Source organism: Caenorhabditis remanei, chromosome V (assembly GCF_010183535.1).
Source record: "Caenorhabditis remanei strain PX506 chromosome V, whole genome shotgun sequence".
Taxonomy (NCBI): Eukaryota; Metazoa; Nematoda; class Chromadorea; order Rhabditida; family Rhabditidae; genus Caenorhabditis; species Caenorhabditis remanei.
Window position 1 is genome coordinate 6378716 of NC_071332.1, and position 21470 is coordinate 6400185.

General features: G+C 37.5%; 5 protein-coding genes across 5 annotated transcripts; 2 read left to right on the top strand and 3 right to left on the bottom strand.

Moving 5' to 3' along the window:
• Positions 1-4982: 4982 nt before the first annotated feature.
• On the top strand, positions 4983-7075 carry GCK72_017696 (uncharacterized protein; the record flags this gene model as incomplete). Its single annotated transcript, XM_053732209.1, has 7 exons — positions 4983-5045; positions 5129-5185; positions 5844-5918; positions 5962-6057; positions 6252-6635; positions 6701-6787; positions 6839-7075. 7 exons carry the CDS (start codon positions 4983-4985, stop codon positions 7073-7075), a joined length of 999 nt encoding a protein of 332 aa, XP_053581122.1.
• A 1662-nt stretch (positions 7076-8737) lies between these two features.
• On the bottom strand, positions 8738-10060 carry GCK72_017697 (uncharacterized protein; the record flags this gene model as incomplete). Its single annotated transcript, XM_053732210.1, has 4 exons — positions 8738-8830; positions 8876-9074; positions 9699-9847; positions 10010-10060. The coding sequence occupies 4 exons, from the start codon at positions 10058-10060 to the stop codon at positions 8738-8740; spliced, it is 492 nt and encodes a 163-aa protein (XP_053581123.1).
• A 5811-nt stretch (positions 10061-15871) lies between these two features.
• GCK72_017698 (uncharacterized protein) lies at positions 15872-17695 on the bottom strand (the record flags this gene model as incomplete). Its single annotated transcript, XM_053732211.1, has 4 exons — positions 15872-16204; positions 16256-17278; positions 17473-17544; positions 17588-17695. The coding sequence occupies 4 exons, from the start codon at positions 17693-17695 to the stop codon at positions 15872-15874; spliced, it is 1536 nt and encodes a 511-aa protein (XP_053581124.1).
• Positions 17696-17731: 36 nt separating this feature from the next.
• Positions 17732-18987, bottom strand: GCK72_017699 (uncharacterized protein; the record flags this gene model as incomplete). The annotated part of the gene is made up of 4 exons (XM_053732212.1): positions 17732-18031; positions 18088-18162; positions 18784-18840; positions 18925-18987. The coding sequence occupies 4 exons, from the start codon at positions 18985-18987 to the stop codon at positions 17732-17734; spliced, it is 495 nt and encodes a 164-aa protein (XP_053581125.1).
• A 79-nt stretch (positions 18988-19066) lies between these two features.
• Positions 19067-20529, top strand: GCK72_017700 (uncharacterized protein; the record flags this gene model as incomplete). Its single annotated transcript, XM_053732213.1, has 4 exons — positions 19067-19081; positions 19385-19530; positions 19580-20171; positions 20221-20529. The coding sequence occupies 4 exons, from the start codon at positions 19067-19069 to the stop codon at positions 20527-20529; spliced, it is 1062 nt and encodes a 353-aa protein (XP_053581126.1).
• Between the last annotated feature and the right edge of the window lie 941 nt (positions 20530-21470).

Below are 21470 nucleotides of genomic sequence, written 5' to 3' on the forward strand. Positions count from 1 at the left end.
TCCTGCCACCTAACGATATAACAGTTGTCGTACGGTAATTGGTTATAGAAGGAGTAATTGTTTCATTTTCGGTGGAAACAGTAGAGCTTGCTTCATTTTCGCACGAAGCGTCTTCATCATTTTCTGAGACGATTGTGAAAAGAAATTCAAAAAGCATTAGACACACTTACTTTCGGTTTCTACGTTCACAACAAGGAGAATAAAAAGTAGAAATGAACGAAATAACATTACGTTTATCCAATGTTTCGAAACATCATTCGCTCCTTTTGTATAGGTTTTTATTGATGTGAACTCTCATGGTTTGTCGTTGATTTATTTTGGAAAAGTTATTGGAGTCATGATCAAGGAACAATGAATAAGTTTAATTCTAAAAAAGGTTTCCAGATAATGACTCATTCAGATTCTGAGTCAGTAGACTGATTTAAAAAATAATATTTGCTTTTAGTAAACTGAAAAACTCATGTTTTGAATATTGAGGAAAAAAAACAAGTGGCTTCCATTAAAGATTTCTGAAACAGCGTTCATATGACAGTAATCAACAGTGTTCTAGAAAAGAAAACACAGAAGATTAAGGTAATTTATTGATAAACTTGATACAACCCGTGTGGATATAACATAACATATCTGTTCTTCCTAAATCGTGGCAGTTCTTCAAGTTCAACGTTCTCAGTTTTCTCATCTATTGAAGGCAGTTCTCCAGGGATTTTCACTTGATCGTTCATCACAATTTTTAATTCGTAAAATAAGAAGTTGAACATGGCGGCGAGATAGCAATGGAGAGCGATGGGCAACTGAATTTGATAGTTTTCTCATTCGAAATAAGAATGGTTTGTTTTGAAAACAAAAGCTTACCCAAAAAGAAGGCCAAAATGGGCAGGTGAAGAATGTTTGTATAAACACCCTTGATTGAATCGAGCATTGTTGATCCTTTGTGTAGTAGTATTCATATTTAAAAGCTGGACGACATATGAAAAATAGGAGAAGTATCATCGCAAGGTAGTGGTACATGAAAAAAGCTATCACTCCTGTCTGCAAAAAATATCTTGATTAGTTTACTGTCTTTCACTTACCTCGAAGTCGTGGCCAGTCCATAATATGATGCCTTGAGTAATGATGGATATAAATGAAATTCCAATATATCCGAAAACAAGATTGTACTTGTCGTATCTCGTAATTTTAGTCTGTTTCTTGTTTTCCTTTTCAGAAAACGTAAAAAATTTAGAATCCTTGCATATCCAAATCACGAATTTTAGAAGTAATAGAAGCAAGACAAGAGCAAATGTAACATGTACCCAATAAATAAATCTTTCAGTTTTCATGGTATCCGGTTTATCACGGCCATCTGAATACATTGAAAATCCGACCACAAGTACAAAAAATCCGACATCAAATAGATAAAATGCACAATAGAACGTGTGATTTGCTGTTAAACTAGAAAAACCCATTGTTGGAATGAGCGCGCAGCCAATTAGGGAAGAAATGAGGAGGCATATGAAGAGATGCATGGATAACATCTGTCGTACATCTGCTCAGGTGAAGCAATCAATATTAGAACACATCATGTACAGCCCCACTCTACGTTCAAAACTAGCATAATTGTCAAGGCCCGGCCCGCCCCAGCAATGCCCGGAAAAGCCTGAAGGCCCGAGCCGAAGGAAAAAATATATGTAGATACAGGCATATTTTGCCGGTTTTTTTTCAGTGAATTTTAATCTGGGCCAGATGTAACGAAAGTACTTTTGGAAGAAAAAGGAATAATACGTCGTGATTGTTTAGACATTTCTAGCCTGCTTGAACATCGTTGTCCTTTTTCAAGTTTTTTTTTGATTTACATGCCTAGGAAATAATTTTCACGAGTCTTGGCCTCCATATCCGAGATAGTCAATTGGTACTGGTGATATTCACGACAAGAACAAAACTTGTATTAGAACTGCTATTGTATTTGACCAGCGTTTATGATCAGAGAAAAAGAGAGTAAAGGAACCACCCCAGCATGATGCTGGGACCTCTAAAAATACGGGGGAAAAAGGGGACAAAATAAGAAAAAAAGAAGAAAAAAGAGAGAGGAACCACCCCAGCATGATGCTGGGACCTCTAAAAATACGGGGGAAAAAGGGGACAAAATAAGAAAAAAAAGAAGAAAAAAGGGAGAGGAACCACCCCAGCATGATGCTGGGACCTCTAAAAATACGGGGGAAAAAGGGGAAAAAACAAGAAAAAAAGAAGAAAAAAGAGAGAGGAACCACCCCAGCATGATGCTGGGACCTCTAAAAATACGGGGGAAAAAGGGGAAAAAATAAGAAAAAAAGAAGAAAAAAGAGAGAGGAACCACCCCAGCATGATGCTGGAATGGAATCGAATTGGAGCGCCACGGCTAAAGAAGACCAAAGCAGTAATTCGAGATGTAGCTGGCAATGTGATGACGATTCATGGAGAAATTAGCTGTGAAGTGGAATATGAAGAAAGCCAGGTATGGACGAGAGCGTTTGTAGGAGATGGTGATAATCTGCTTGGACTGGATTGGTTGGAGGAGATTCCCGAAATATTGAAGTTGCCCGATGAATACACCGTGAATCGCGTGGTCAGAGAACATCGAGGTAACCCAAGTAGCAGCAGAAGGAGAGAATTTGTGGTAAAGACAGTGAGAAGAGAACATCCCGATCAAATGAAGATTCGTGGAAGACCAGGAAAAAATTCAAATAACCAGAGAAATTGGTATTGTGAAGAGAAGAAGGCGTGCGGAAGTGTGGACCGTAGACTGAACTATGGAAAGGGAGAGGAGAAGAGACAGCAGCTCCATGAAGAAGAGAAGGACAGATGTTTCACAGAAGAATCGTCGAAAGAGAACTCTTATCCCAGAGCCCCACTGAAAAGAAGTATTCCAGAATCGTCTTGGAACATGGCAGCAGCAGCAGAAAACCAGTCGTGTCATTGGAATGAATATGGATATGGAATCGGCAACCCCGTTACTTCATCAACCGAGCATATGATACCTTCGTGGAGACCTCGCGGATTAACGATGAGCTGCATGTACTGGTTGCCGGCATACAACAACAACGGATGGTTTTATGTGTCTGGCCGTCGATTTCGTTGGATATTAGAAGAAAACCCCGAATTAGTGAACGTCTGATATATGGGGGGAGATGTTATACCGTGAGGTATATAAACCTCAACGTGAAACCCTAGTCACGTGCCCCGATTATCCTTGTATTCATTTCTCTATAGAAATCAGTTATAATAAAGTTTCCAACTAAGAAACACCGCCTGACTCACACTCCAGTAAAGGATACAACAAGGTGGAATATCCAAATGATCTGAATAAGTTCGTAAGAAACAATAAGTGTTTCGAATGATATCTCACTTTTTTGTGAGAACAGCGAGAGGAAGACTATGAATACATTTCGGGCAACTTCGAGCGATTTTTGGATCCTCGGCAAGATTCGATTGTTCCAAATTTTCTTTTTTGTGGTGTATTGATATTCGGATTGACGACCGGCATTTTCCATATGAAATCACCAAAGGTTTAGAAATACAGAACGTCATCAAATTCCACAAAAAAAAACTATTTACATACCGGGGTCTCCCTGTTTTGAATTGAAATTGTCATCTTTTTGGTTGTTCCTGCCAAAATTTCTTCCCGCCATTTTACAAATCCACGATGTTCGATTTGGTTGAAAAATGAAAGACAAAACCGAACGAAACAACTACTGAAAATCATAAAAGTATTCGGGAATATTTACTTTTCGTAGCCCCCCCCCCCTTTCTCTTTTTCACTTTAACGCCTGAACCATTGAGCCCAACATAATTCAACTATACCCGAATCTTCAGGCTTAGGAAAAAAGACCCGGAAGGACATTTTCGGCATAATTCATATTTATGATGTTCAAGCTTATAGTCTGAAAACGGGGTTCCATTTGTTTCAATCACAGTGTGGGGTTCAATAGTGGGGGCCTGATGTTCTATGATGGGGGTCTATCGTTAAACAATGGGGGCTTAAAAATCATTAATGGGCAACTGATATTCAATGATGGGGGTCTAATAATCAATAGGTGGGGGACCGATGTTCAATGGTGACGGGCTATCAATAAATGAATACAGCTAAAGATAAACAGGAAGAATTACAGCTCCACTCTCGGTGGGGGGCTCAAGGGGGGTGGGGGCGATCAGTCATGAATACCAGGTCCTTGAACAATCGTCCCCCCACTTTGTACTGGTGGGGGGCCATTGTTTAACACCAAAATAGAAGTAGAGCCCCAGCCGTGAGGAAAAAGCCCCCACCTGTTTTGTACTGGGTGGGGGGCTCTTCCTAGGTAAAATTCAACGTGGGGGACTCTACTGATGTGGGGGGGCGATAAGTAAAGAATCCCACCGGCCCAATTTTTTTGGGTATCAGACTGAGGGGTCGAGTTTGTTACCACCCCAGTCTGGTCTCCCATCGTTCTGTTTGCAACCTTTTTTCATTTTTTGGGTTACGGTTGCTACAGTAATCCTACAGTAATCTGGAACCCGGGGTCCAAAAATTGAAGCGCTCGGAGGTTCATGTGTATACCACCAAACATCTTTTGAAACGGTTCAGAGAGAAAAAAGTTATTCATTAAGAAGCGTCGGACTGACACACCGAACTATTCCATTAGTAGGAAGAAGACAATGGAGAAGTGAAAATGGTATAAATATGAACATGGGGATACCCGTCTTCATAGATGAGAATGACAATTAGGAAGTGTTTTCAGAGATATAATCATCCTAGGAAACCGTGTATGATGATAAAAATGTTTCAACAAAAAATAATTCGTTTCTCAAATGTCACGTGAACTCACGCGTGAACTCGAGAAAACGCTCCGACGGCGTTTTTCAATTGTAAACGTGGCATTCGTGGCTTACTGACCAATTTAGTACCCATTTTACTTTTGAAAAAAAAATTCATTTCACTAATTTTCAAAGAAATTTATACATTTCTCATACATCAACATATTCGTTAAGAAATGTCGTCGACTCAAAACAACGAAATGAAAACGTTCGGATATAGTGAACCTGATTACACTTCAGTAAGTTGGAAAAACTTGGCTAATCCCTCTTAGAGAGATTAATTTATTTTATACTCTCCCACTCAAATAGATCATTCTTCCAGAACTCATATCCATCTACATCTTCTCTTGGTCGCACGAGGACTTTCGGTTCGGAGAGAGTATGTTTCAATGAATTTTTAGTTTGTAGAATAGAGACACAGCATCGCAAGGCGTCCGATCGTGAAATGAGGGCCAAATTTGAACTTGGCGGATTGTTTTGCGAATGTTACGCCTCGCGAAGCTGTGCCAGTAAAAACGGTCTATACAGGTTGAAAGAGGATGTTTCAAAACCTATATATCAACTTTCAAAAGTTGCTTCCGTGACTTATAAGTGTCTGAAATTGCCATCTGAAAATTGACAAGTCCAAAAATTCATTGAAAGAAGAGAAAAACAACGGTAGAGGGGTCAAACCATTGCGCTGTTTCCTCCCTCGAACACACTAACCTCCTGCATATGGACCCACAATGGATCCATCGCGCTTTACCTGTGTGCGTCATGCAACCACTTTCGGATTGTGTCGCCGCAGTCTTTAGAAGTTGATAGAAGGAGAGGGAGAGAGAGGGGGAGATGCAGCAAACCAATGGTAAAACCTGTCGATTTTCAGATGGAAATTTAAGATACAGTTCACGGAAGCTACTTTTTTAAAGTTGATTCTTATATTTTGAAACATTGTCTTTCGACCTGTATAGGTTGTTTTTACTGACAATAAGGTCCACCTTAAAGATTCCCATGTCAGATTAAAATGACAAAAGTTTTCAATCATTCACATTTTCCAGAGTCTAAATTCGGAAGACACTCTTCATAATGTTCCGTCGCTCATAGTGGATACGCTGAGTTCGCTATCTGGAAGGGTAAGCATCAAATTTTAAAAGCTAATATTATTTGAAAGTTCAGAATCGTGGCGCACATTCATCAAACGTCGTCGTGGATGAGGATGTAGGAGAAGATAGATTGAAGGTGGCAAAAAGAAAGGAGAATATAAATGAGAAGGTGAGAAAATTTACGAAAATGAACAATATTCGTGTTAACAGGATTAACCTGTGATTAGATTTTGAGCCTGTTGGCCTAGGAATCTCATAGTTTGGGCTTCTAGGCCATATGAAGTTAGCTTATTAGATTTTGATCTATTATTTGAATAAGTAGAATGGAATGAATTTGTTTCAACAAATCAATTGAACTTTCAGAGTGATCCATCTAATGATGAAGAACGTTCTTCGAAACGACAGAAACTGGATGTTGAAGATAACAAAATCGAAATAACTCTCGGCCAGCTGCAAGAAATGGAAATAAAAGGAACAGTTTTGCGACCAATCTACTCGGAGAAATTGAGCGAATTGAGAAGAATCAATCTTGAAAAGATGTTCGACCCACAAAATGCTTCACTTCCGACGATCATCGTGTCCAAAACTGATACGAACAAGTCTCAAGCAATCTCCATGGTTATGTTTGATGTCGAAGATGGAGTGTTTTCGTCGGCATGGCCACATTGTTTATCGTTGAAGTTCTCGGAAAGCTTCACATCGGAATCATCTGTCTCTTCGCGAGTGGAATTGAGTTTGATCCCGTCTGTAATATTGGATGTTGGAATCCGGATTCACGCCAATGAGCAACATCGTACCAACGGAATCTTCAGCACACACGATTCGACGCTCTTCATTTTCAAATATCTGAAAAAGACGATCAGCGACACAGAAATGGCAATGCGTTCTTTTTCCAAAATGTAAGTAAAAGCCATGGGTGAATTCAGTTATAGTGACATTGCTAATTTCAGCTTCCGAAAGATGATATCCCACTGATGATTACCAAGAAACTGGATCTCATCATTGCGGAACCATCTGGAGAAACAATAAACCATCTGATGGGAAGATGGGCGGATGACCAAATTACGACGACTATACTCAATAGTTCGGCATATGACGGACAAGGACAAAATCGAACGTGTTTATTGTGTGGAGGAAGACTTCTGAAGCCAGAATCAAGAGAATCGGCGCCCAATTCGTCATGGTAACTCTCGAATCTTGTCACAAAGTGGCTTCCGGGTGACAAAGATCGTGCAATCCCCACCGTCACTGGTTATTTTGCAGTAACCGAATAAATTACTTGTGTGCCGTAATATTTTAATTTATTTTTCTCCTAATAGTCAATAAATAGCTTTTATAAAATCAAAAGTTGTAAACAGTCAACAATAACTTTCCAAGAATACAAAAAAACGAAAAAGTAATTTTAAACAAAAAAACAATTACCACAACTTATATTCGGAAACATCAATGTTTTCTGAACTTTTTGGCACCTCCTCGCTTGAATCCACCACCGCTTCTCTTGATTCCTCTCTTCTTTCCACTCTTATTCTTTCCGTTCTTCCTCTCCTCTTCTTCCAGATCTTCGAGCATCTCAGAGAATTTATCACCAGTCATTTCATAATCATTGGAGCCCATTTCTACATCACTTGTTCCATCGTCTTCCATAAAAATGTTGGCAGAGCTCTTCCCTCCGAAACCGCCTTCTTCATCGTCGTCGTCGTCGTCCTCATCTTCATCATCTTCTTCCTCGCCATCGTCTTCCCCTTCATCATCATCGTCTAAATGGTAAGGAGCGAAAGGAGAGGAATGCCGCTCATTGTACCAAATCTCGGCACTTTGCCCACGAAATCTGCCATGTGGCCCTCAAAATCGGCACGAGAGTCGGCGTAGAGCAGGCGCCGCAGCCCTTTCCTCTTGGTCATGCTGCCCATTTCGTGGGCAAAGTGCGAAAAAATACCTGAGCAGTAAGTCAAGGGAATATGAAATTAGAAAGGTTTGATAATCTGAAAATTCAATAGAATCTGGAAATACCGATAATCTTAATTTTTGGATCTTCAGAAAGCGTTGGAGAAAACTTCAATAAAATTTTCTAAGCAGTGTTTTCTTCGTAAATCAACTAAACAGTCACTAAAACTAATGAATTCTTTATGTTTTTGAGAAAATGCTGGTTCGAAAACATTTATGAGTGTATTTTTTATCGATACATTTTATTGTCGATACGTTGCGCAAGTGAGTAAATCGTTGAAATTCTGGGGTCTACAGTAATCTTTTTAGTCCAGAACAACTGGGAAAGTTGAAAGGAATTCGATTAGTTGTATTATTCATTCCATGTTTGATTTGTTTCATTGGTTGGTTTGAATTCATCGATTTTGCAATGCCGAATACTGTAGAAAAGCAGGAATTGATGAGGGAAACTATAATGAATTATTATGAAGAGAACATTAGAAACTCTTCTTTTATTGGTGCAATTTACTATACAGTTGAACAAAATAGAGAGAGAAAATGGAGAATTACAGATGTGATGGGATATTTGGGATGTATACAACTTCAAAACTTCGTGTGGTGAATAGGTAATTATGATAAATAGACAAGTGAAGAGGAGAGCAGAAAGTATGAGAAAATTATATTACAATGCAGCATAGAAACCACCGTTCTAGCAGATAACCTAGACTGATTTTCGTCCTACCACCAAGAGGATTGTTATTTGTTTCACAAACTCGAGCAATTGAAAAATCTAACATTGAGATTAGTTACATTTATCTTTGAATGGATTTAAAATCGGATTCATCTTTTTTGAAAAATGTTGAGCACATGAGGAATAAGACAAAAGTAGACATACTTCCATAAGCCCCCAAAACCATGAGACATACTTAAACACTCCAATCGACGAGGAACATGTAAATCATCCATCGAACAAATTCAATCCAAGTTATAGTAGAGAATATAGTAATTCCGCACATTAACTGAAACCTTCCTCATATACGGAACGTCATGAAAGAAAGACTAACCAATACATATTCTTGATTTCGATAAATACGGATTACTTCCATCAAGGGCATAACTTCTTCTGAGTAGAAATCAATAACTGTCATCAGATAGTCGGTGTAAGATGGATGCCTGTGCTCTAGTTTCAGTTGAAACGGATTGAAATTGCATAATTTTTTATATCCGATTGGAACATCTTCTTCTGCAGTGAAATACTTTTCTCTGAAAATATGTACAAATATTCCCTAGAATAGAACATTTGTTATCATTTACGGAGGTTTTACAGTTTCATTTTCTTGTCTTCGGTTACAAAAGAAATTGCTCTCTCTCTTCGTCTCGGCTTTACGAGACTGTCTTTGAAGACGTATATCTTAAAAGTCTGGATTTCTATCAAAAATTTTAAACTATAAAAACAGAGATCTATATTCAATTTATTGTTGTTTTATTTTACGAATTCAAGGATAGAAACAGGCTCTAATTAGAATCTATCATTGCCTTGCATTTTCTATTCAAAATAAAGTTTTTCAGTGAGAAATTCGGTATATCGGTATATGAAATTCGGTATTTCCACAATCGCCCCACTCCGGAACCGTCTGCACGTGAATGTTCATTTTTCTAATTTTTTCATGAAAAATTTCAAAAGAATTGAATTTTTCAGTTCTGAGCTTGGCCCAGAGAAATTCGGATTTCGGGAGGGCCCATTGCAAGTCTGTGAAAAACTGCACGACGAGGAACGGGTTTTTGACACTTTGAGGACTCATAACTCGCTTCAGACTCATTTGATTTTTATAACAATTGCAGTCAGTGAACGTACAAACAATGTGTTTTTGTGTTTAAAAAACTCACCTAACAAACACATACACGACATACATAAGTATGATTGCTGCAAAAAGCCAGATCAGACCCATGAAATGATGGTACCAGACTGATTTATATCCTTCAAACATCGTAATTTGTAAGCATCCCATCCATACAATGGTACTGGTCAAGATTTTCTGTAAAAAGTTATTACTCAGATAGGAAAACTAGAACATTATTATTTATCAACAACACGCGTGAATGCAATAGTACCCAGCAGAACTGCGCGGTTTTCAAACTTCCGGATAACGTTTTGGAATAAGTTCCTAATTGTAACATGTTGACATATCAATACCTACTTGAAGAATCATCCATTTGGTGAGATATTCAAAAATCAAAAGTGGCTTCATATTTAGGTCCCCCAGTGTACAAAACTAAATTCTCAAAAATTACAATAAACTTTTTGTGTATCTTGTTACAAAAACTTGAAATCAGCTTAAAAGTGACTCGTTTAAAAAATCAAACTTTTTTTTGGCTTTCAAGCATGCGTCCAAGAGAATTTTATGCTTGTTCGATTCATGTAAAAAGTTTTACTATTTCATTAACAGGATTCGAGCAGGGATTTCTTTATGAAAGTGAATTTTTGAATTTTAGCGCGAAATGTCTGGATGTCTTGTAAGCAGACTTTGAAACCTGATTTATAGGACTATGTTCTTTTGATCTTTGCGGTTAGAATTCATTGATTGTTTTTTCCGATTTAAAAGTTTCCCTTGTTAGTCAAATATTCTATTTTTTATAGTAAAGGTAAGGTCTTGTTTGTCCCGCGAGATTAAAGCAGTGTTCAGATGAATGTGCGAGAAATGAAAATTTGTTGCGAATAGGCTTGCGAGACGAGACTCGAGATAAGACTATAAGGACCGTTTTATGATAATATCTTCTTTTTTTTTTAAACTAACCGTAAAATCAAAACTAAACTTCATTTCTGATACTATTCGATTTTTTACGTTCCATTCGTATAAAAGTGTACAACGGATCTTTTCAAATTCAAGAATCTCTTCTTCTGTTGCTTCCGATTTTTTGCGATTTTTTAGATACTGCTCTACAAGGTGTTTCGATGAAAACACGCTTTTCTGTTGACGTGTATTTCTACATTGATTCTTTGAGAATTCGTTTAATAATATAGAATGCAAGCTCTCGTTTTCTATTGATATTGATACATCCATGAATGCTGTAAATTGAAGTAAACTTGAAGTTGGAAATACAAAGTAGAGTAGAGAGGAGAGAGAGAGAGGAAAAGGAATATTGTGAGTAGAAGTAGAGAAGGAGGATAAAGAATACCGTGGGTTGAACTAGAGAGAGAGAGAGAGAGAGAGAGAGGGAGAGAGGGAAAAGAATACCGTGAGTAGAAATAGGCCCACCTTGTTTCGAGGACACATCGCTAGAGGCGGGTATACACTGCCCGACATAAATATAGAGCCACTTGTGATTATCGACTATCTCACAAAAATGATGATACTTCAGGCAGTTTTCAGAATGGCAAAAATATACATTTATTAGCTGAAAAATGTTGCATGCAAAACATTTTAACTCTGCCTCTTTGTTTTTTGAAAAATCGAAAAAATGTGAAAAATGGCTTCAATCTATCCGACATAAGTATAGAGCCACTCACAAAAAGTGCCAAAAATGAGAAAATTACAAGCTAAAAACATTGAATTCGGAATCTTCGTCAAAAGTTGAGTTGGTTAGAAATATTCCTCCAACATTTTCAGTTAAAAATATTGAGAAAACTGAGAATTTCTGCAAATTTTCAAGCCTCTCCATTTTCCGTTTGTTTTGTCTAAATAAGTTCTGTCTAACATCTGATTTTTTTTCTATATTAAGTGTGTAACTCATGAATTAAAGTTTAGTATAGTTTTTGTGAACATTTGAATTCTTTTGAACAACTTAGGTTGCCTAAAATCAGAAAAGTAGGAAATTTTTTGAAATTTTGCATGCATTTACATCGAAATTTCTGGTATTTTCCATTTTAACTAATTTTTTTTGCTTGTCAGACACCGAACTGGCCTTTTTGTTTTGTTTATTAACATTTATCCTGAATTAGCTCCACTGTAAATCAACAAAAAAAGCAGCAACATGAAATTTTAGATCAGAAATGTTAAAGCAAAATCATCAGATTATTCAAACTGTGTTCAATGAGCAATTATGACGATGATTCAGCATATATCAGTGTTATTATCATAGATATGCTGCATTTTCAAAATTTTACTGAAGGCGCGGCACTTTTTACCAGAGCTAAAAATATACCTCTGTACGATACAGGTGAAAATTCATGTTGCTGCTTTTTTTGTTGATTTACAGTGGAGCTAATTCAGGATAAATGTTAATAAACAAAACAAAAAGGCCAGTTCGGTGTCTGACAAGCAAAAAAAATTAGTTAAAATGGAAAATACCAGAAATTTCGATGTAAATGCATGCAAAATTTCAAAAAATTTCCTACTTTTCTGATTTTAGGCAACCTAAGTTGTTCAAAAGAATTCAAATGTTCACAAAAACTATACTAAACTTTAATTCATGAGTTACACACTTAATATAGAAAAAAAATCAGATGTTAGACAGAACTTATTTAGACAAAACAAACGGAAAATGGAGAGGCTTGAAAATTTGCAGAAATTCTCAGTTTTCTCAATATTTTTAACTGAAAATGTTGGAGGAATATTTCTAACCAACTCAACTTTTGACGAAGATTCCGAATTCAATGTTTTTAGCTTGTAATTTTCTCATTTTTGGCACTTTTTGTGAGTGGCTCTATACTTATGTCAGATAGATTGAAGCCATTTTTCACATTTTTTCGATTTTTTAAAAAACAAAGAGGCAGAGTTAAAATGTTTTGCATGCAACATTTTTCAGCTAATAAATGTATATTTTTGCCATTCTGAAAACTGCCTGAAGTATCATAATTTTTGTGAGATAGTCGATAATCACAAGTGGCTCTATATTTATGTCGGGCAGTGTATACCCGCCTCTAGCGATGTGTCCTCGAAACAAGGTGGGCCTATTTCTACTCACGGTATTCTTTTCCCTCTCTCCCTCTCTCTCTCTCTCTCTCTCTCTCTAGTTCAACCCACGGTATTCTTTATCCTCCTTCTCTACTTCTACTCACAATATTCCTTTTCCTCTCTCTCTCTCCTCTCTACTCTACTTTGTATTTCCAACTTCAAGTTTACTTCAATTTACAGCATTCATGGATGTATCAATATCAATAGAAAACGAGAGCTTGCATTCTATATTATTAAACGAAATCTCAAAGAATCAATGTAGAAATACAGGTCAACAGAAAAGCGTGTTTTCGTGGAAACACCTTATAGAGCAGTATTTAAAAAATCGCGAAAAATCGGAAGCAACAGAAGAAGAGATTCTCGAATTTGAAAAGATCCGTAGTACACTTTTATACGAATGGAACGTAAAAAATCGAATAGTATCAGAAATGATGTTTAGTTTTGATTTTACGGTTAGTTTAAAAAAACATAGCATAAAACGGTCCTTAGACTCTTATCTCGAGTCTCGTCTCGCAAGCCTATTCGCAACAAATTTTCATTTCTCGCATAGTTTTGTAGGGCACTGTACACTAAGGAACATAAATATGAAGCCACTTTTGATTTTTGAATATCTCACCAAATGGATGATTCTTCAAGTAGGTATTGATATGTCAACATGTTACAATTAGGAACTTATTCCAAAACGTTATCCGGACGTTTGAAAACCGCGCAGTTCTGCTGGGTACTATTGCATTCACGCGTGTTGTTGATAAATAATAATGTTCTAGTTTTCCTATCTGAGTAATAACTTTTTACAGAAAATCTTGACCAGTACGATTGTATGGATGGGATGCTTACAAATTACGATGTTTGAAGGATCTAAATCAGTCTGGTACCATCATTTCATGGGTCTGATCTGGCTTTTTGCAGCAATCATACTTATGTATGTCGTGTATGTATTTGTTAGGTGAGTTTTTTTTTAAACTCGAAAACACAGTTTTTGTACGTTCACGGACTGCAATTGTTTTAAAAATCAAATGAGTCTGAAGCGAGTTATGAGTCCTCATAGTGTCAGTTTTTCACACACTTGCAACGGGCCGGCCCGAAATCTGAATTGATAGATTTTATAGATTCTACTTAGAGCTTGTTTCTAACCTTGGATTCAAAAAAAAACAACTCCACAATTTTTCCACTTTTCTCATCTTAATGATTTTTATACACTTTAATAAATTAAAGCTAGATCTCTGTTTTTATAGTTTTAAATTTTTTTGATAGAAATCCACACTTTTAATTCTAGGAAAAGTTTAAACATATTTTCAGAGAAAAGTATTTCACTGCAGAAGAAGATGTTCCAATCGGATATAAAAAACTATGCAATTTCAATCCGTCTCGAAGGAAACTAGAGCACGGACATCCATCTTACACCGACTGTCTGATGACAGTTATTGATTTCTACTCAGAAGAAGTTATGCCCTTGATGGAAGTAATCCGTATTTATCAAAATCGAGAATATGTATTGGTTAGTCTTTCTTTCATGACGTTCCGTATATAAGAAAGGTTTCAGTTGATGTGCGGAATTACTATATACTCTACTATAACTTGGATTGAATTCGTTCGATGGATGATTTACATGTTTCTCGTCGATTGGAGTGCTCATTTATATCTCATTGTTTTGGGGACTTTTGGAAGTATATCTACTTTTGTCTTATTTCGTATGTGTTCATCATTTTTCAAAACAGAGGAATTTAATTTTAATTCCATTCAATGCTAAATGGAACTAATCTCAATGTTAGATGTTTTAATGGCTCGATGATGAGTTTGTGAAACAAACAAAAACCCTCTTGGTGGTAGGACGAAAATCAGTCTAGAAGAAGTTATCCGCTAAAACAGTGTTTTCTATGCTGCATTGTAATATAATTTTCTCCTACTTTCTGCTATCTTCACTTGTCTATTTATCATAATTATCTATTTACCACACAAAGTTTTGAAGTTGTATACATCCCAAATATCCCATCACATCTGTAATTCTCCATTTTCTCTCTCCATTTCGTTCAAGTGTATAGTAAATTGCACCAATAAAAGAAGAGTTTCTAGTGTCCTCTTCATAATAATTCATTATAGTCTCCCTCATCAATTCCTGCTTTTCTACAGTGTTCGGCATTCCAAAATCGATGAATTCAAACCAACCAATGAAACAAATCAAACATGGAATAAATAATACAACTAATCGAATTCCTTTCAACTTTCCCAGTTGTTCTGGTCTAAAAATACTACTGTAGTCCCCAGAATTTCGACGATTTACTCACTTGAGCAATGTATCGACAAAAAAATGTATCGATAAAAAAATACACTCATAAATGTTTTCAAATCAGCATTTTCTCAAAAACATTAAGAATTCATTAGTTTTAGTGACTTTTTAGTTGATTTACGAAGAAAACACTGCTTAGAAAATTTTATTGCAGTTTTCTCCAACGCTTTCTGAAGATCCAAAAATTAAGATTATCGGTATTTCCAGATTCTATTGAATTTTCAGATTATCAAACCTTTCTAATTTCATATTCCCTTGACTTACTGCCCAGGTATTTTTTCGCACTTTGCCCACGAAATGGGCAGCATGGCCGAGAGAAAAGGGCTGCGGCGCCTGCTCTACGCCGACTCTCGTGCCGATTTTGAGGGCCACATGGCCCATTTCGTGGGCAAAGTGCCGAGATTTGGTAAAATGAGCGGCATTCCTCTTCTTTCGCTCCTTACCATTTAGACTATGATGATGAGGGGGAAGACGATGGCGATGAAGAAGATAATGAAGATGAGGACGACGACGACGACGATGAAGAAGGCAGTTTCGGAGGGAAGAGCTCTGCCAACATTTTTGGGGAAGACGATGGAACAAGTGATGAAGAAATGGGAGCCCATGATTATGAAATGGCTGGTGATAAATTCTCTGAGATGCTCGAAGATCTGGAAGAAGAGGAGAGGAAGAACGGAAAGAATAAGAGTGGAAAGAAGAGAGGAATCAAGAGAAGAGGTGCCAAGAAGTTCAGCAAACATTGATGTTTCCGAATAAGTTGTGGTAATTGTTTCTTTTAAAATTACTTTTTCGTCTTGTTGTGTTTTCAAAAGTAATTGTTGACTGTTTCCACCTTTGCTTTTTTATAATACTTTATTTATAGATTTTGTTGAGAAAAATTAAAATTCAGTTCCTTCGGGGATAGTAAAAAAACCACGGACAGTATGTATTTTTCCATCAGTTTGTCCTGGAAACCATTTGGATACAAAATTTGAGAGTTTTCGTGACGAAACTGGTGCTAAATGTCTCGATCCTTTTGGCAGCAGTCTCTCCCCTGACAAACAACAGAAACGAACTGCCCCATGTCCATTGTAGACCAAACTGTTTAGTGTAGTCGACGTGATTTGGTCAGCCGGCCATTTTGCGATCTCTTTTATTGTTGCGCCAGATGGCTCGGCGACAACGAGATTGAGTTTCTTGGATATCATCTGTTGAACATCATCTGTCGGAATCTGAAATTAGCAATATCACTATAACTTAATTCACCCATGGCTTACACTCACTGTTTCGTAAAAAAAGCAAATAGAAGAATCCTCAATATCGTCAATCGTATCAAGTACCACGAAATCGGATTCTTCACTCTTGTCTTCATTCTCATTATCAGTTAATCGAACATTCTCCTGACCCGATATCTTTGCCAATTCAGTTTGAAGTTTAATAACACGCATTTTCGACGACGTATATCCGGACAAGAGCTCAGCGGTGGCGGTATCATCTTTGAGACTGGCAGTCATTAAATTGATAAAAATTCTGTGGGCAGTTGGAAACTTGTCAGCTTCGAGTTTCTTCAGACTTATCTTCTGCGTTAAAGGCTTCATAAGAAATACGTATAACGGAACCATTGCCACTTTTGATGAACCAGCAGCGAGCACCAACCCGCGATCCTCCAACTTATTCCAGAATTCCCCTCTTGCGTGAGGATGGTTACGAAGTTTCTCAAGTTCCGTATCGTTGATAGTGTTTTTCAGATACTTGAATATGAATATGTCCGAATCATTAGAACTATATTGTCCTTTTGTCCTGAACTGTTCTTTCGAATGAATCTCCATTCCTATATCCAATATCACAGAAGGTATCAAGTCCAGATTTACTCGAGAAGAGACAGATTTTTGAGTTTTGAAGGTTTCCGAAAATTTCAACGGTAAGCAATGAGGCCAAGCCGTCGAAAACACTCCGTCTTCGACTTCAAACATATGCACGGGAATCCGGAAATTGGAGTATCCAGTTGATTTGCAATCGAGATCCTGGACTGTCGACAATCTGTGACTCCCTTCAAGCACAATCCCTTGACTCATGTTTGTATCCGTTTTCGACACGATGATTGTCGTGAGTGAAGCATTTTGTATGTCGAACATCTTTTCAAGTTTGACTCTTCTCAGTTCGCTCAATTTCTCCGAGTAGATTGGTCGCAAAACTGTCCCCCGTAGTTCCATTTCTTGCAGCTGGGCAACGGTAATCTCGATTTTCGTGTCCTCATAGTCCAGTTTTTTTCTCTTCGGAGTTGGTTCATCAGTAGATTCATCTCTCTGAAAGTTCAATTGATTTGTTGTAACAAATTAATTCCATTCCTACTTACTCAAATAATAGATCGAAATCTAATAAGCTAACTTCATATGGCCTAGAAGCCCAAACTATGAGATTCCTAGGCCAACATGCTCAAAATCATTACAGGTTAATCCTGTTAACACACATATCATTCGCTTTCGTGAAAATTTCTCACCTCTTCTAACTCAGTGCTAACAACTCCAGCATTATGAGTCAAGTCGACGTCTGATGTATTTCGACCATGAGTCTGAACTTTCAAATAATATTGGCTTTGAAAATTTGATGCTTACATTTACAGACAACGAGTCGGGTGTATCCGTTCTCAAAGACGAGATGTTGTAGAAAGTATCTTCGGATCGTAGACTCTGGAAAATGCGAATGATTGAAAACAGTGTCATTTTAATCTGACAAGGGAACCTTTTAAGTGATCCTTGTCAGTAAAAACGACCTATACAGGTCGAAATGTATGATTGCTCAAGTATGATTGCTCGTGTCAACTCAGTATCCGTGTTGGAAACGATGATTGCAGGAAGAGAAGCATTTCGAATATCGAACATATTCTCGACTGGCACATTTTTCAGTTCACTCAACTTGTCTCCGTAGATTGGTCGAAGAAGAGTTCCTCTTATTTCCATTTCTTTGAGCTGGGCAATAGTGATCTCCCCTTTACTTTCTTCCCAATCCGCTTCCAGTTTCCGTCGTTTCGATGGTGGTTCACTCGAAGATCGACTGTTCTGAAAGTTCAATTGATTTGTTGTAACAATATTGGCTTTCAAAATTTGATGCTTACTCTTCCAGATAGCGAATGCAGTGTATCAGTTCTCAAAGACGGAATGTTGAAGAGAGTGTCTTCCGAATTTATTGTCTGGAAAATACGAATGATTGAAAACAGTGTCATTTTAATCTGACATGGGAACCTTTTAAGTGGACCTTATTGTCAGTAAAAACGACCTATACAGGTCGAAATGCAATGTTTCAAAACCTAAGAATCAACTTTCAAAAGTAGCTTCCTTGATCTGTAAGTATCTTAAATTTCCATCTGAAAATCGACAAGTGTTACCATTGGTTTGCTGCATCTCCCCCTCTCGGCTCCTCCTCCTCCTATCACCCTTCTAACGACTGCGTCGACATAATCCGAAAGCGGTCGCATGGCGCAGGAGGTTAGTGTGAAGGAGGGAGGAAACTGTGCATTAGTTTGACCCTTCTACCGTTGTTTTTGTCTTTTTTCAATAAATTTTTGGACTTCTCAATTTTCAGGTTGAATTTTCAGATACTTACATGTTACGGAAGCTACTTTTGAAATTTGATCTATTGGTTTTGAAACATCCTCTTTCAACCTGTATAGGCCGTTTTTACTGGCACAGCTTCGCGAGGCGTAACATTCGTAGAAAAATCTGCCATGTTCAAATTTGGCCCTCATTTCGCGATCGGACGCCTTGCGATGCTGTGTCTCTATTCTATAAACTAAAAATTCATTGAAACATACTTTCTCCCAACCGAAAGACATCGTGCGACCAAGAGATGATGTAGATGGATAGGATCCCTGGAAGAATAATCTATTTGAGTGGGAGAGTATAAAAAAAATTAATCTCTCTAAGAGGGATTTAGCCAAGTTTTTCCAACTTACTGAAGTGTAATCAGGTTCAGTAGATCCAATCGTTTTCATGTCGTTGTTTTGAATTGACGACATTTTTTAACGAATATGTTGATGTATGAGAAATGTATAAACTTCTTTGAAAATTAGTGAAATGAAATTTTTTTAAAGTAAAATGGGTACTAAATTGGTCAGTAAGCCACGAATGCCACGTTTACAATTGAAAAACGCCGTCGGAGCGTTTTCTCGAGTTCACGCGTGAGTTCATCTGAAATTTGAGCAACGAATTATTTTTTGTTGAAACATTTTTATCATCATACACGGTTTCCTAGGATGATTATATCTCTGAAAACACTTCCTAATTGTCATTCTCATCTATGAAGACGGGTGTCCCCATGTTCATATTTATACCATTTTCACTTCTCCATTGTCTTCTTCCTACTAATGGAATAGTTCTGTGTGTTTTCATTGATTTTCATTGATTGATTTTCAGCTTATTCTCTCGTCTCTTGTCAACGCTTTCGGTCATCCCAACTACAAAATCGGAGCTTTCGTTGTAAACCTTCTCGAGGGAGTTTCTAGAAAACATCCAGCAATGAGACTCGTTATGGTTGAAGAAATTGAGATACTAGCATTCAGGTAGGCTCATTATTAGAAAATAGCTTCAATTTACTGAACTTTTTTCCAGAAAGAACGTTAACGAACGTGCTCATCTCTACTCAATGACATTCCTCACCCAAATGAAGTTCTCGAAGAAAGATTCTGATCTCTGCTGTCGTCTCATGTCAATTTATCTTTCTCTTTTCAAGACAATTGTAGGAAAGAAAATCACTGATAATCGTCTCCTTCCAATCATTCTTGCTGGTGCTAACAGAGCATTCCCATTCGCAAAAGATGCCGATAAACTTCTCGAAGATGTCAAAAATGTCTATTTTCTTGCACACAACTCCAATTATAGAACTGCGATTCCTGCTTTGAAACTGTTGTTCCAGTTTCATAAAATGAATGACTATGTGTCGGATCGTTTCTACAATGCTCTTTATCGCAAACTTCTCGATAACTGTCCAGCCGGAGCGTATGCCCAGCTGCTCAAACTGATGTTCGATACGATGAAAGAAGATTCGTCGGCTCAGAGAATTCGAACATTCGTGAAACGTCTTCTTCAAGTAGCTGTCAATTCTCAACCAGATTTCACTGCCAGTATTCTTATTCTCATTTCACGTCTTCAAAAACTACGAGGTCCTACGGAGAAGCTTATTGTTCTCACAAAAGATATTGATGTAAGTCGGAAAATCTAAAGAGATCCTAATAATATTTGTATCGTTTTAGCCATCTGCACGTGTTGTTGAACAAATGCAAAATGACGACGACGATGAAGAGCGTTATGTGGATCTCGATGTTGAGGGAAATGAAATTGCCAGAGATGGAGTGAAGAAAGAAGATGAGCCATCAGAAGATATCGTAGTAGATGATGATGATAGTGAAGACAAAAAGAAGGTTCAGGCAGGTCAACTCGGAGCCTCGTCGACTGGTGGATGGGTTCATAGAAATATTGGTGCTCGTGGAGTAAAATCTCCGTATGATTCAGTAGCTCGCAATCCACTCTTTGTTGATGCATCACAAGTTGCTGACAGTTAACTTCTACTGCTTTCTAACCATTATCATCCGTCTGTTGCCGTCTTTGCTAAGGCTTTGATGGAGGGAAGAGAAATCAATTATGGAGGAGAGGCGCTCAACGATTTCACTCTTATGGCATTCCTTGATAGATTTGCTTTCCGTAATCCGAAAGATGTCACCAAAACAACCGGAAGTCGAATTGTCAGAAAGAAGTCTCATGATCCATGGGGAGTCAGAAAGTTGGCAGTCGGTTCTAATGTAAGTAATCTATATTTCAATGGAAAAATAGTTTTAATTTACAGGAATACACTCGGAAACGTCGTGAGGAGATCCCTGCGGACGAACGGTTCCTTCATCGTTACACTTCTAGTTTGAACAAAGAGAAGAATGTGAAGAAGGAGTCAGGAGAAGATGAGTGGGAATACGCCGAATCTGTTAACTCTGAAGAATTCGATCAACTGCTGGAGAGATTCGAACCGGGAGAGATCAATGAAGAGTTTGATATCTGAAGACGACGATGATGATGAGGTGGAAGACGATGGCGAGGAAGAAGATGATGAAGATGAGGACGACGACGATGAAGAAGGCGGTTTCGGAGGGAAGAGCTCTGCCAACATTTTTGGAGAAGACGATGGATCAAGTGATGAAGAAATTGGAGCCAATGACTATGAAATGGCTGGTGATAAATTCGCTGAGATGCTCGAAGATCTGGAAGAAGAGGAGGAAAAGAGCGGAAAGAAGAGAGGAATCAAGAGAAGAGGTGCCAAGAAGTTCAAAAAACATTGATGTTTCCCAATAAGTTGTGGTAATTGTTTTTTTGTTACTTTTTCGTTATGTTGTGTTGTCGAAAGTTATTGTTGAATGTTTCCAACTTTTGCATTTAAATAAACTTTATTTTAGATTTTGTATACAAAAATTATAGATTTTTTAAAGAATAATTATAAAATGTGTTGAGAAACATT